At 40.9% G+C, this 15,719-nt stretch overlaps 1 protein-coding gene across 4 annotated transcripts in view; it reads left to right on the top strand.

Annotated features, from left to right (window-relative positions):
- The first annotated feature begins 884 nt into the window (after window positions 1-884).
- Window positions 885-15,719, top strand: part of LOC116313381 (receptor-type tyrosine-protein phosphatase mu) — a 158,286-nt gene continuing 143,451 nt past the window's right edge. For 3 of the 4 annotated variants that reach the window (XM_031731058.2, XM_031731059.2, XM_031731056.2), the window contains exon 1: window positions 886-1,354. In XM_031731058.2, coding sequence (XP_031586918.2) covers window positions 1,282-1,354 — 73 coding nt within the window. In that variant the 5' untranslated portion in view covers window positions 886-1,281. Of the gene's footprint in view, window positions 1,355-15,719 lie in introns of all 4 variants that reach the window. The other variant, XM_031731057.2, reaches the window with a different exon arrangement.

Consider the following 15,719-nt stretch of genomic DNA (forward strand, 5'->3'; position numbering starts at 1 on the left):
TTAAGGTGTCAAGTTCAACATGCCTTCTATGAGGATCGGTTTGTTGCAGTCCCAACTAAGTTTGCACATGTTCTGCAACCTGCAGGTATTTTTTCTTCAATAATAACAAGATGTCTGCAGTATGATAGGAAGCATTGAGTATATATAATATGTATGGGGATGGACTAAATATTCCATATTTATGCAGGTAAAAACATCTCACTACACTTATGAAGCGTTTAATCACATCATGACGTTCATCAGCAAATGACATTTGCCTAGTTGTTCTGGAAATAGAGACGTTCAAATGTCAAAGAAATTTAAAAAAAGGAGTGCTGGGTGGAAGTGAATTATTTTATGATTCACTTCCACTTATTTTACCCGTTTTTCGGCTTAAAAACACTGCTTCACCAACTTTCCTGCGTGTCTAATTTTATGAACATTCTCCATAAGAATGGCTTTAAATCACACGAATGCAACAGTTTTTCTTACAGATCACAGATAGAAGGGCATTCTGTTATAACATTCTAGCCTAATTAGAAGTTATAATTGTAGGGTAACTTCATCATATCTGATAACTGACAGTTCATTTTATAGGCAAATTTAATATATACTATACAAATCTATGAGGGAAAACGGTGTGACATATGTGACATATGACTTTGTTTCCAATATTCTGCTTATAAAATGTTCAAGGTTAGTTTTTGACAAACGTCTTACCGTGTCAGTATTTAGCTGTGTTATTAAATATAACGTATTTATCCATCAGTCCGTCTATTATCTTGAATAAGTAATTTTAAGAAACAATTAGAAAATCAGGCCAGTATTAACATGGTGACGGTATAACTACCCCAAAGTATCACACTAAACTAACTTCAGTCTTCGCAGCTGTTCCAAATAAACCAATAAGAGGCACAGTCGGAGGTGAGAGGAGGGGACATCCTCGTCTGTCCTCTCACTCACAGGCGGGACTCACACGTGCCCTCTACTGGCCAGACAGCGCGCACACAGCCGCTGCTCTCCTGGAGCTGCCGGACCACTCAATCCAGGCGTAATTCAGGAATCAGGACTCACTCACACATTCCTCCTTCAAGTGTGGAGCAAGCCGGCAAGGAGCAGCCGTGTCGGCGACAGCCTCCACTCACTCCGCCAAGAGCACGCGAAGGGACGGAGGGCAGGGCGAAGACACTTTAGATTCCCCACTCCTTAAAGTATAGGTGTAGGATTCAAGTTCCAGTAAAGAAAGAAGAGTTGCCAGTTAACCCCTCGGCTGGGGGTTAACGCGACGACGGCGGTGTCGACATGGATAAAGTTATCAATTGCTTGTTTGCTGCATTAACCCTGCTGTTGTCCGCTCAAGGGGAAGTTTTTAAAGGTAAGGACGATTACCTGGAAATGCTTTTCAGGTGCCGAACACATGCTTGGTCTTTAATTGTGCCACAGCCGGGGCACGAAGTAGAACTGATATGCGGGTAAAATGAGTTCAACCACTATTTTTCCCCATAGTTTAGTTGCAGTTTGAAGCCTGTTGTGTGTCTTTATGATGTTAAATCGAGGATAAGCTTGAGCGTGGAAGTAATGCTGTATGAGAGTGGCATTATATCAGACAAGTGAGCTTAGCACACAAATACTCCATGTTATCCAAACTCCGTTTTTGTACAATAAACAGAACCTCACCGTTTATAGCGGAAACACTTCTACTGAAGCAGTAGTTGTTCTCACCATCCCCGGTGCTCGTGTGCGCAACGAGCCGGTGCGCCACGGAGCCACTCCGCTGCAGTCGGTGGGAGAATTTACTCTACCACAAGTTAAAGGAGTTCAGTGTTTGTGTTTAACTCGAGCTTGAGAAGTTGTTGTCTAAGGTGATTAACCTCAAAGGGATTCGCGCACTACAAGTGTCACATTGCGCTGTTGGTACGGCAAAGCGTTAAGCTAAACGAGACCTTCTGTGGTCGTTTGACCGTCAGTTCAATGTGAACTTCAATTAAAATGCCAAAGTGTCCATCTAGACATAGGTCACACTCAATACAATATGCGGTTTCGTGTCCAAAAGACTTACTGTGGGTAACAGTTAGGGCGCTTTACGCACATTCTTGCCAAGCTCATTTAGCGGTTTGCAGCCTATACGCGCAATTAAACTTATGTGCATAGCGTCAAAGTCCATACACCTCTACTGCGGGTCATATAGAGAGTTTTGTCACGTTTTCTGTGGGTTCCTTTGCTTTCCAACACGCTAAAGAAATTATCTGCACTTAAGATCACTGTCTGTGCGCGCCACACGTCTGCTTTCAAAACGACATGCGCTACAGAAGCGAAGAGTTCAAGTTAAAAAGAACTCTTTCATTTGCACGCGCTGTGTTTTTAAGTGCAAAGTGTTTGTTTGTTTAAAAATATATTTTTTATTTGGAGTTTATCTCTGACGGATTTGCTGTTTTACTGTCTGACCGGTTTGTGATTCCAGCTTCCACATAGGTACAAAAACTGCACACCACCTCAAATTAATCCCATTCATTCAGTTCTTAAGCTAATGTCAACTGCAATAAGTCTATTCAAAGCTTTGTGTAGGAAAAAAAAGTTGAAGCATTAGTAACAGATAGTTATGTGATTTATTGGAATTACTGAAATGATGGGGCAGTCTTTCACCTTCAATATAATGACCATAGGTTGCCCAAGGGGACTTAACATGCAGAGACTAAATTAGCCTCAACAGGGGTCATTTTTGCTGTCTGCACAATGGCATTATCTATGCGGGAAAAGGCCCATTAGCCCATATTCATGCCAATCAATGAATGGACAATGAATGTCCAGTGTGCGAGTGTTCCATGCTGGCACTGCAATTAGAGCCGCATTTGAAAAATCTCATAAATAAATGGAACAGTCTGATTTGTATCTTTGAATGTCTTTGATTGTATATACTGTTCTGACTCTGAATCGGTGAGTGTGCTGAAGTTGTGTGATGTGTGGTTTCAGTTATATTTGGATGCTGGACTTCAGCAGATTCAACACACAACACATTTTTCAGAGAGCCTGTAGGGGGCAGCATGGTACATATATAATATGATACCCAGATGATGACGTTAAGCTGCTCAAGAGTGGAGGACAACAAGTCAGATGGATCAGGATTCAGATATGCAACTGTTTGTGTAAGCACTTTGATGTAAGAAAACAACTTTGCAGTCAAATAACTACTGATTTATTTTATTTGGTCAATTTTTGTATGTGTGTGTTTGTGTGCTGTTTTTTGTTTTTTTGTTTTTTTTCTAAACTGGAGATGTGGATCTACTCAGAGAATTGCAGAAGTCTTATTAGGTATTTTATGATAAACAAATAGCTTTTATCGAGCAAGACCAGCACAGTGGGTCAATTTTAGTGACTGGGAACTTGCTTACCCTGAAGCTCAAAGTATTCCCAGTCCATTTTTCTGTGAGGTTTATCAGTCTTGCCCGCTGGCAACCTCACGAATGGCAGATTTATTGGAGTGGGCTGCATTGCAGGCCTCCCAGTGGTGCTGAAACCATCGATAAATGTGCTCCTAATTGCATGAGTGTGTGTGTAAATATGTAAACCAGGAAGAAATCAATTGGATGTATTTTACTCTCTGTGGCTTGGTGACGGATTAGCCACACACGGATGGAGAGGTAGAGGCTAAATATGAGCCTGAAGATGAGGCGGGAGGCATTTGTTATGGGGAGTATGCGATAACAGCTCGTGTGATAATTAGATCACTGAGGTAACCAGAGCACCGGTCGACTTCAGTGCACAGTATCAGCACCTCGTGACTGTGCAGCCTCAATTCGATCACAGAGAGCGGCCCTTTGCAAGTCTTTTAATTTAAGCATTTCAAAACAAAATCCATAATCAGAATTCCGCTGTATCATTTTCACCTCCTTCCTTCCTTGTGCACCTGCACATCTGCTCTCAGTAGTAGAGGTACAGATGAACTGCTCTTTTCTTCTACTCCCTCCTTGTTGCATTCACAATGCCCACCGGATGCTCTAGGTTCAGAGAGAAAGCAAAAAAACAACACTATAAATCACTTGTTGGGTTTGGCCAGTGCTTTTGTTTTCTACATTATGAGGACAGCTTTTTTTTTTTTTTTTTCCAGAAGGCCTGGCCTTTGATATCTATACTCTGTCTTTGGACCGAGCACATTAAATTCCAGAGAGCTGTGCGCTTTGTTATGTTTACCACCTTTTCCAGCAGCCATAAAACCTGCCTTGTTTTCTGATAGGGGTGAGCCGTGTGTTGAGAATAATGTCTATGCCTGGAGAGTAAAGCTGTAGTTTGTCACCGCAGAGTGACTGCTGCTGATAGCGTCCTGGTTGACCGATCCTGATTGCCATCCAAGCTGTGACTAAGGAGTAAAACAACACATTGGCTGCTTGAGAAGATAAACAGCACTTCATTTGAAGTCTGGCAATAATTTAGATAGTTTTTCACTCATGAAGTGTTTCTTCTTCTTTTTTTCCCCCCCTCTCTCTCCCTCTCTTCCAGCTGACTCAGATTTAATAGAGACTTTTCCGAAAGGTGTCCTGAAGGGTGGCAGTTTCTTTTGTGTGAGCCAGTGGAGAATGAAATTAAATATGCATGTGATTTTTTTTTTTTTAATTTATTTTTTTTTATTTGATGGCTTCAACCAGTGTTGGAGGAGGCGAGAGAGAAGAAGAAAAAAAAAAAAAGCTCCATGGTGATTGATGATAGTACAAAGCAGAAAGTGAGGTGTCTACATTCTTCTGTAACTTTGCTTTTCAGACACTTTTATTATGATGATAATGAAGGCGGTAGAAACACATGGATTTACTGAAGCTGTTCAAACAATGTGGGTACATGTGTGACTTCCCAGAAAAGGGGTCTGCTGAGTTTGTCAGCAGAGCTGTCTTACGACTGATCATGGCTGGTAGACATTGGGGAGGAGGTGTCACTTTAAAAACGAAACTTTAAGAATTGCACATATTAGAGCTGCCATATAGACACTATTCTTAGACCACCACTTAAAGTGACTAGATTGACAGTAATGCTCAGATTTTTTCTGCTAGATGGAACATACTGTTTTGTTTTTTGTATAGAATTTAAATACCTTATTTACATAGTATCCTGCGGCGCTGCCAGTCATTCAAAATTCAATAGTTCTATTCTTAAAAAGAAAAGTAACCCCCAAAACTTCTACTGATGTCTTCTTTTCTCCACAGATTACTGGGCTATAGACATCAGCATATCACACCAGAATGCAGAACATCAAGCCCAACTACTGTGCAAAAGAAAAACAAAACAAAAAAATACAAAAAAAAAAAAATTCTTGCTGATACATTAGCAAGAAAGGTGGAGGTCTAATGTCAGGGACTCGAAAGAATTTCTAGACTTTAGAGCCAAACCAGGAGTCAGCAGTACACAGGAGGTTATGCAATACTTGCCACTCTCATTAGACCTATTATCAGAATAACAAAATACTGAAGTGAAGAAAGGGCACAGAGTTTGACACATTATTCAGCTTTGCTTATTCAGCCTCTGTTCTGTGGAACTTGCCAGAAGGCATGCTAGAAAATCAGTGTCTGAAGGAGGAGACGTCAGCGCACTGAAAAAGTAAACAGCATTTCATTACAAAGTACTTCCCGACTTGTGTTTAACATCACACATTGATAATGCATAGCGGTGCGCGGATAGCCAAGGGTGAGCCTAACTGAGGGTGCAAGTGCAGTGACTGCTGTGGAAACTGAATTGCAGATACTTCCTCATGCATGAGTTAAATTTGTGTTATGTGATTATGGCGGCATTATTTACATGCGTACTGCCTCTTCTACACTTTGTCTAGACTCTGTATCACAGTTCTTTATGTTTTCTAGTATGCAGCCCTGCACACTTTATAATTTGGTTTCTTGGCCTTCATTAAGCTTGAGGAGACGGTAGCACCAGTATGTTGTTACACACGAAGCCAAAGCGAGTTGGCTCCCTTCTGATCTGTGCGAACTCTTAACACTTAGAAACAGCTGCTATGATTTGCTCTGCTTTAAATGGCATCTCTTTGGGGTACCCAGGCTTCTTTCTGAACTTGGTAGACTAACCTTCAGAGCACACTAAAGGTGCACGTCATTGTGCTTTTGGGTTTTTGCTGTGGTCTCCCTGAGAGAGTTCAGAGCTCTTATAAGGACTTGTGTAACTGAGGAGTGCAACTGCTATTCACAAGCTGGACTCTGTATTATGTTACTTGTTGACTCAGACTTGCTTTGTTTTTGTATCTTGTATATTTGTGCTATAGGATTTTATAATTGTCGTTTGGTGTACTTTCTTGGTAAGGTCTCGCTTGAAAATGCGATTTTAACCTCAAGACACTTCCTGGTTAAGTAAAAAGAAAATAATCTTTAAACTAAAATGAGTATGGGGTACAGGTTGGGGGTGTTGAGTAGGGTTAGTAAGGCGACATTTTAACTTTACTGGCAACATACTTCAGGCCATTAGACCTAAAATCTGTGATTTTTAACTTTTTGACTCTCAGCTGAAGTTTAGGCATAATTAAATACCGCTATGATAAATTTCACCAATATTAGTACATGCACACCAGTTTAGGCGCCCTAAGACATGCAGAGGACAGTTTTAGGAATAGGGAGCAAAGAACAGCACTCCAATTTGGGCGTCCTCATCTCATTTGGTGCACTTGGTGCATTAGTCATAACAGCATAAGTTAACATGCACTTAACAAGAAAAAAAAAATAAAGAAAAAAAATCTGTTTCTTGTATATTGTCAATATTCTGTTTTGTACCAGATGTAATGGGTCTGTTTGATACCTTTTCTGCCCTAATGGAGACCTTGTAAAGAGTGAACATAATTCCTGACAGGCATCTCTGCTTTTTCTGGCATCATATTTCAATTGGTGTAAAATGCTTTCCAAGCAAAGACCCCGAATGTCAGCAGACACTTGGAGTTTTTTTTTTTTTTTTCTGAATCGCAGTTATATTCACTTCTAGCATGTTGTGGGTGGGTTTTGGCTTCAGGTTGGTTTTCAGTGAGGTGGCTGGATGACTAAGTGTCTCGTCAAAAAATACCACTGTTAACCATAAAAAGCTTTCTTGGAGCTTTCACTGTATGTTTAGGATCTGCATTGTCTGAACACTGAATGACTGTGCAACAAAAAGACTATGATAGATATGATCATATTCATTTTGAAAGAAGGGTAAAGCTCCAATTAAAGCTGGATGCATACTGGAAAAAAAACAGTTTGAGGTTAAACCATTGGAGTATGCAGCCAGCACAACAACAAACACTGCACTGTAAGTATGGGAATGAGCCCTTTGAGTCAAAAGAAATGGTTTAAAATCTTGGATCGCAAAGTCTACCAATATGGTTCATCATATCCCTGGAGTACCACTCCACACTCAGTGATTAGCTGTTGATTTGCAAGTGATTTTATTTACATTCTTGAGAGGCACTAATAGTTTGAAGTTCATTCTCGAGGCGACTGATGTGGCTATGTTATCTGGGAGCTCTGCAGCGGAATGATAATGCCTTGAGATGTAACTGTGTGAAGGATGCCGGACAAACAGAGATGCTCTAATTATACACAGCTCCTTCTTCAAATGAAGAGGATAAAAGCTAATGAATCGCACACAGGCCAGCACAGGGGCTGCCTAATGAAGAGAGAGTGAGAGGCAGAGGGGCGAGTATTTGTGAGAGAGAGTGCGTTTGTGTGTTAGGGATGCTCGAACAATTCTGTGATCTCATCACCATGTCTTTAAAGAAAAAAAATCCTTGCAGGAAAAACAACAACTTACTATGCAGCGGATCATGTTTACACAAGTCTGCATTCGTTGTAGGTGGCTCGGAGAATCCAGGCACTCTGGAAATCTTCACTAATTAATGCTCCAAGGGTCTCAATTGTTATTAATGGTGATGGGATGGAGGAGGGGAATCAGGGAGGAGTAGGAGAAGCATTTTAAATCAGGACATTACAGTGTGGCTGCTCAATTGATCATTAGGCCTTTTTTCTCTGCACGCACACACAGGGCGTCAGCTCACTTTTACTCATTATCTTCAAAACAGAAAGTTGGCTCCTCGTGTTGTGAGATTCCCGTCTGTCTGTGACAAATGACTGGCAGTCGGGCGCAAGCGGTTCTACGCTCAAATTGAATTGACCTCAACCCGGGCTCATCCTTCACCTATCTTCAAAATCCGCTGTTCAATCAGCATTGTCGCCTATAACCCGGGGGTTATTATGTGAATTGAAATTGATTCTGATAGCGCTCGCTTTGATATTTGGCTCAGGTGAGCGTGCGGCCTTGACCCAAAGCCTGAAGCTTAATTTCACGTCTGCCAGATAAAGCGCCCGTCGCTCTTGCTTTGCTGCTGCGGTCACGTCGTGGAGATTGTGCAAAGTTTCTTCTGTAATTTCATGAATAACTCAAGTTGCCTCCTTCATGGGACAAGTGCTCTTGCTAACTTGGAGGAGACTCCGTTCCATGCCAAAAAGCTGTCTGTGTAGGCTGCTGCTGCTCGCACTCGTGGTGGTAGTGTAGGTGATGGCAGTGGGAGGAGGACGGGATGCTGCTACTGCTGTTTCACCTTGTCTCCTTTTATTTATTAGGATTCTGTCAAGGCTCAGGCAGTAGGCAGGTGTATATCCCTCCTCCTCCTCCAGTCCCCGTCTGGGCCTTATGAGTATAACCAGGGGCAAAATTCTCCATTACTGTCAGTCTGAATCTGTTGCTATCACATTAGCGCACGTCATGCAGTCATTAATGCATTAGGCCTTGTTTGAGTGCCAGTTATTTGCATTGGCTTTTACAATGTCTATTTGCCCTTGTGCTAAAAGCTGCCTTGGCTCAGCCTATTGACCATTTAACTGTTCAATAATGAAGCGATCCCCGAGGATAAATTTGGCCTTGTTGGTAGGCTACGGTTGAATAAGGGTATTAGCTTGTGGAGAAAAAAATAAGAAAAAACCCCCAGTGTATATATTTTTATGGGGTTCTAAAGGGAGACATGTAGTGAAATTAAACTTCTATTTACCTACTTGCAGAGACACCCCTCTAGCATATGATCGCACCACTAACAGTCAAGTACACTATTATCCACCCTTATCCTCCACTTCTTCCTCCCAAAGCAGAATGTACCTGATTATACTCCTATCGGTCACACTCTGGCGCCTATTTGGAGGCTGTTATCTGTTTGCGGTGGAGACTCCTCAGGGAAGCGTACAGCCGATAAGAGACTGTTGTTCTGTAAACAACCCTCTGACCTCCTCAGGCTGGGCTTGGCTCCTTTTCAAATGGGTCTCTTTTGTATTGGCCTGAAGCTCAAGTCTTCGCATGACCGATTCCCCAGGGGAAAGTTTAATGGCATTACTGTACGCTCTACACCACGCAGGGTGGTCACTCTGGAGCTGTCAGGGCCAGAGGGGGTTGGTGGTGGTGGTGGGGGGATTGTCTGTGCCTTCAAAAGAGCAAAGAATGAGTGAGAATAAACAGCTGGAAACGATGCAGGGGAAAAGACGTACTGCTGTCTCTTACTCAAACATCAGGAAATGAGGATGATTGTGTGAATGACCCCTGTATGCCCCTGAGCTTTGTGGAACTGGAGTTATCAGATATCCTCGTAGTGTTTTTCATTTTTTTTCCTCTACTGTCAGCTGCAATTTTAGTTTTTAAGCAAGGAGCAAACCTCCAATGTAAAAACCTGATGTGAGTGAAGTGTATTAATTGCTATTCTCGGGACGGCTTGGTTAAGGGCAGCGTAACTGATGACAGCTACATTTCTCGCACTTTCCTTGTTTAATATGCCGACATGCCTTAGCAAATAATTCACTGGAAATCAGTAGCCCATGGCTGCACTGCAGCAAACTGTTGTACTAAGTCATTTTGGTGTTAAATACTGCTTCATCGACACGACTATTGAGACACACAGCTGCAGGGCCCGTGTTAAAGACGGAGCAAACACAAAACAATAACTGGAAAAGATGATGCTTGGCTCGAAGCTTGACTCCCACCCTGTAATCAGAGTTTGCCACGCTAAAGAAATTACAGGGCACCGGAGTCATTAGAAGTGTGGGGGAAGCTTCGCGCTGCAAACGGAAACAAAGTTGAAAACACATGTTTTTGGAATAATGCACATCTGAATAAACAAACCGGTGAAAATCTGACAAGTTGATTGTAATGATAGTATGCTGCCGGCCGGGAGGATAAATTCAGTGAGTGCGATGTCTGGGAGACTTACTGGTATTGGAGCAAAAGAAGGAGTAATAATTAATGCGGAAAGCCTCAAGCTTGAGTTGGTTTTTCAGCAACGTTATCATCAATCCGACTGCCTCGGTGTCATGAATAGCACTAGACTTAGAAAATAATTAGGGGCACATGTTTATTATAATGTTAAGAAACCATCATATTAGAGTGAAATGGTTTTACTTGTTCAGTTTAGGCTTTTACTGCACATTGTCTGTTTCTGTACATTACAGCTTCAAGCGATACAACCAAAAGAAACAGTGTGAATATTTGTCTGTTGGGTGAATATATTATGCCCACCGCAGAAACTAACATTTGCCAAAAATTGTATCTTTTCCCTTCTCTAAGCAAATCCCAAGGCTATGTGAGGATGTCTCTCTTGCCATTTCCAGATCTCTGAAAGGAACAACATTCACAATGGGAATGGTTTTGAACATCGCTTGTAGAGAAAATTTTAAAAAGAAAGATTTCGGGTGGGGGAGGGGGGTAGCAAAAATAGCTTTTCCTCTTCTATTAGCCTTTAGGTTTGTTTGAACTATATCGCTACTTTCTCGTGTGTAGGCATATTAACAATTTGTATATTTACATTTTTTTTGTTTTTTATAGGTTGGCTATACATCCTAGCTAGCTACAGATGGGTAGCCATATTCAAGCTATAATACATAACAACAACTGAAAAGAAGGGGAAAATAAACCATTGGATATTAAACTTTGATATCTGTAATTTATAATGCAGGTAGGTCTAGTTTTAGTTTTGACTGTTTTATCCCACAAGTTCTTGGTAAGCTGCTACCTATTTGTTAGCATGTACCAATTTAGTCATTAGGGGTAATAGCTTTAAATTATCATGGCATTTCAAGAAAATTTGTAATGATTACATTTCTGACCATATAGAAAAATGATACTGAGCATTTATTTTTTATTTATTTATTTTTTTTAAACCCTTTCACACATAGTGGTCACTACAGTGGACAGCTATTCAAACTTGCACATAAACACAACACACAGTGTATATTATTTATTCGTTTGTCAAACTCATAAGTCAGAATGTATGTTGTCCACCTAAGTGGTGATGGGGGGGAAAAGAAAAGTACATGTTTTAAAAAAAAAAAAAAAAAAAAAGAAAAGAAAAAAAAAGTTCAAAGATCTTTTTTTCATGCCTAAAGATGAATAAAAATACTTAAGAACAAAATCCTGATTGAGGTTGTCATAATTCATGCATGAAAGGGTTAATGCTTTACAATGCAAGTTTACATTGTAAGTGAATGAAGCACATTTTCTTTCCCAATGACCCCCTGGCATTGACGACACACCACCTACTTTGAATTGTGAATCTGCTGAAACAAGGTGACAGCAGTGGTAGCATTGTGGTACAATGGTTATGACGCAGCATTATGTCTAGTGACACAGCACTCTAAGTAAAAGAATAAAATAACTTCTTAATGTCAGCTAAAGTAACTTAACCTTGTAACTCTAAGGAAGCTGCACAATATTCTCACATAACATTAAAAAACACTTTCTGCCTGGGATGATCCATCTTGCGTATTTTTCCCATTAGGAATGCACTGTAAGTAAACTGCTCTGCTAGTTTTGAAAGACAATCTTTGTTATTCAACCCTGACATTAAAAATAATATATATCATACTGTAAATTGTCACGATTATGGTTTTAGAAGTATTTCGTAAGATTTTATTAATACAAATGCCATTAGTGATTCTGCTTGTTGGTCCAATTGTTTAGCATGCTGAGTATGAAGTGTGAAACGGAGTAGAACAAGAGAATACCCGTGAGTGTACTAGGCGTGCAAAACTGTGCTGCTACGACTTTATCTCCAGTGTTTTGCAGTTTGCAAATTTTTGAAAAAGGGGACTTGATTTGCAACGAACTAGACAAATTGGTGTCTGTTCTTAAAAGAAACCAGTTTATGATCTCTATCCCAAGTTTGTGGTTTACTTGTAAATTGAGGTTTCCCTGCAATTTACCTTAGCCTGTTGACTAAAGTCCAGCAAAAGGCTTTGGTGTCTTACCGTAACTAGGCAAATGTAGTCCCCGTGTTTGCATGAGGAAAAATTAAAATCAGTTTGCATGAACTTGTATTCTGCTACAGTTAATTAGCAGAGCTCACTATGCTTCTTACTGTTTTGTTTTACCATGATCAGTTTGTGAAACTCCCAAAAGCAGATCAGCAGATCTTGCATTCAATCCAAGCTGCTCATGTCCTTGACTAGTGGTCAAGGAACTGTCAGCTTTATGACTTGGTTAAATAATTTATTGTCTGTGGTGAGAAATGGTAGAATGTCCAAATAATTTTCTTGTAGTATATCTACTTTATCCAACTTCATACTGACATGGACCGGATGCCACTGCATACGCAATAGCGCCCTTAGAGAAAATAGTGGACCAAATGAACGTGAGCAGAATTAAATGTCGATGCCAGTGAATTTTTTATGTGACACCTATGCCTCCATTGGACAGGCCAGTGCGTCTCATTTCTGGAGCAGCTCCACAGCCTTATTTAGTCACTGGGAAGTTGCAGCGGCATCAAACGGTGGCCTGGTAAGGTAGAAGTGCAAAGTCTGGGTTGTGAGGATGAATAATTCACTCCCATGAGCTCAGACTTCTTGCTGTGAGACTAATATTCAACAGCACCTGTGTATCTGAAAATCTTCCACCTTCAACCCACCAGGTTCCTTTCCCTGGGGGGGAAACTTCAACCTGGCGTTACCCCAACTGTGCTTTCTCCAAACTGCCAAACTAGGAATGCGTTGCCTGGAAAGCTACAGAAGAAATATAGATAAGTGTACAGTGACTGTTGTGTGACTGGACTCTGAGAAAGACTGAGAACCATAATGAGTTTGGGGTGTAGAAACGTCAATCTTTTTTATTTTTTTTTGTATTAACAGAAAAATAATGAATGAAAGAAAAATGATGAGATTTACCAAGTCTCTGGTTAGATGGCCCCTGATTGAACTGAACATTTTGAGAAAGTCACATCACCGCACGATCCATTTTAAAGCTTTCTGGAGCTGGTCACATGTTCCCTGTTAGCACTCTGAGTTGGCATCAAGATTAATGCCACACTATCACAATCTTTGAAACAGCTGAATCTAATGGTGAGAGTCTTCTTAAGTTATTTCAATCATCAATTTGAAACCTGAGAAAAATGTTGCTTTTTATTGTTAAATTCTTATATTTAGGAATTCTTGCAAAAACTGCAGCTATTGGCACCATTTTAAATGTCAGCTGCCCCTAAACACACACAACAGGCTGCTGTTGATTAACTTAAATGTTAAATATTTATTATTATTTTTTATTTTTCCCTTGTTGGCTTCTGTGTCTAGCAATGGTGTTCTGAAGCTGTCTTGACTTTGGTTTGAGATCAGCCCTCTACATTTTCCTGTCTGCCTATCATTCTACATTTCATCATTCAGCCTTCATTTCTGTAACCGTCTGAACAAAAGGCATTCAGAGGTTGACAGATCTTCCACATCCAAGTATGCATGCATGTAGGCGTTTGTGCGTATAACACTTACACTGTGTTTACAGCGTGTGAGTCTGTGGCTGCTCACGACAACACACGGTCTGGTGTATGGCAGGGTTGGTATTTTGTGCCTTTGTGCTGTACGTGTGTGCCATGTTTTTCCTCCTTGTCCCTGTGTGTCAGGTAGCAGACCCATCTCAGGCTTATTATCAGGGATGTTACAGAAGGCGGCAGGCAGCAACGCCAGTGCCTTAATGAAACCTAGGCCCTGGCTAATTGGTGACACTGTGGCGTGAGGGAATGAGAGAGGCAGTAACCAGACTGGAGGGATGAGAGGAGAGGACAGTCTGGCCCTCACACTACTGAATTAAGCCTGTCATGTTCATTTGTAGAACACACAGGAGGAGAGGACACCTACACTCTCCTGATCAAAATCCTGCAAATGCAAACCTCCTTCCTGACCAGAGATGGCTCTGGTAACCTGGTAACTACATTTTCAACTCGGCAGAGTTATTCTTTTTCAATCTTCTCCCTTTCATTATACCTTGTCAAGTCTTTCACTCTGGCTGTTATTTCAGAAGGGTCAAATTTGGCAGGAATGAACCATAGTCCCTTTTGTTTGTGGTGCTTTATCATGAATATGATCAACCTAAACTGACTGTGTAAGCATAAATTATTGAGTCAGGAAGACTTTATTACTCTTCGGTGTTTTTTTTTGTTTTGTTTATTTGTTTGTTTTTGGTGTTTTAAAATGTTAAAATGTATTTTAGCTTTATGATTAGCATTAGCCTTAGTGGTATCCATTAGGTGTGGGGCGGCTGTGGTTCAGGTGGTACAGCGCATCGGGGATCAATCCTGGGCTCCTTCGTTGCACGTGCCAAATCATCCTTGGGCAAGATGCTGAACCCAGAGTTGCCCCTGATTCTTCCATCAGAGTGTGACTGTGCATGTGAATGTTGGACAAAGTGCTTAGGCATAGATAAAAGCACTGTGTGAATGTGTGCATGTGATTAGGTGAATAGGACTCATAGTAGAAAGCACTTTAAATGTTCAAGGTATAAGTCCGTTTAGCTACTGCTTGCTAGCACATTGACTACTTAAGCAAAATTGCATAGACTGCCTCTCGCTGAAATGACACATTTTCACACATCGGATTCAGTATGCAACCATGCAGAAACTCTTTTATTTGTAGGATTTTTTTTTTTTTCTATGTAGATCTCTTGAGAGTTCTTCCACCACAAAAATGGAACAAAACATAAAAAACCTCCCAGAATCTTAAGGGAAATGGTAGTACTGGAGTATCCTTGCTGACATACACCAAGAGGCACGATACACCTTGGACAGTTCCTTTTTTTTTTTTTTCACATTAAGAAGATTAAAATAACAAACAAACATTTTCAGCTCTTTCCATTGTTTATAAGACTGCATTTGCTAAAATGCAATCCCTGTTTTGTTGACCACTTTACCTGCATGCAACCAAAGCCTGATCTGATTAATGGTATTTGAATACAAGAGGAAATACAGACAGAAACCAGAAATCTTTCAGAGCCCAGGAACTTTTATCTTGCCTACATATTCTGCATAATTATAGATCTGTTTAGAGATTAAGTGAAACCTAATGTGGCATGCTCGCAGCACTGAAGAAAAATGAGAAGTAACATGTCTTTGCAGAAACAGTGCAGTGATTATTTTACAGACTGCTTTCAAATGAACTACATTTTTACACGCGTCTCGAAGGGAATGCAAATATCTGCACAAATGGACAGTAGAGGCAAGTAAATGTATGTGTGGTGTATAATTATTTTATTTCTTCCCAAAATCTGGATTAAGCCACCCTTTAACCATGGGCTGGATAATAGTGCCAGGGACTGTCTGTAGTTCTTCCTGCCTTGCTCTGGGCTGACTGTCTGACCCGGCTTCCTTGCGGAAAGCCAGTTTGGCTCCCCAATGTCCACAAGAGCTTGAGGGCTCCTACCAGAGTGTCAGAGCTGACCTTTCTCTGTTGGTAGGAGGAGTATTGTACAGCCGGTTTCTATCTGTCGTGCCTCCAGCA

This window comes from Oreochromis aureus, linkage group 18 (genome assembly GCF_013358895.1).
Source record: "Oreochromis aureus strain Israel breed Guangdong linkage group 18, ZZ_aureus, whole genome shotgun sequence".
NCBI classification, from domain to species: domain Eukaryota; kingdom Metazoa; phylum Chordata; class Actinopteri; order Cichliformes; family Cichlidae; genus Oreochromis; species Oreochromis aureus.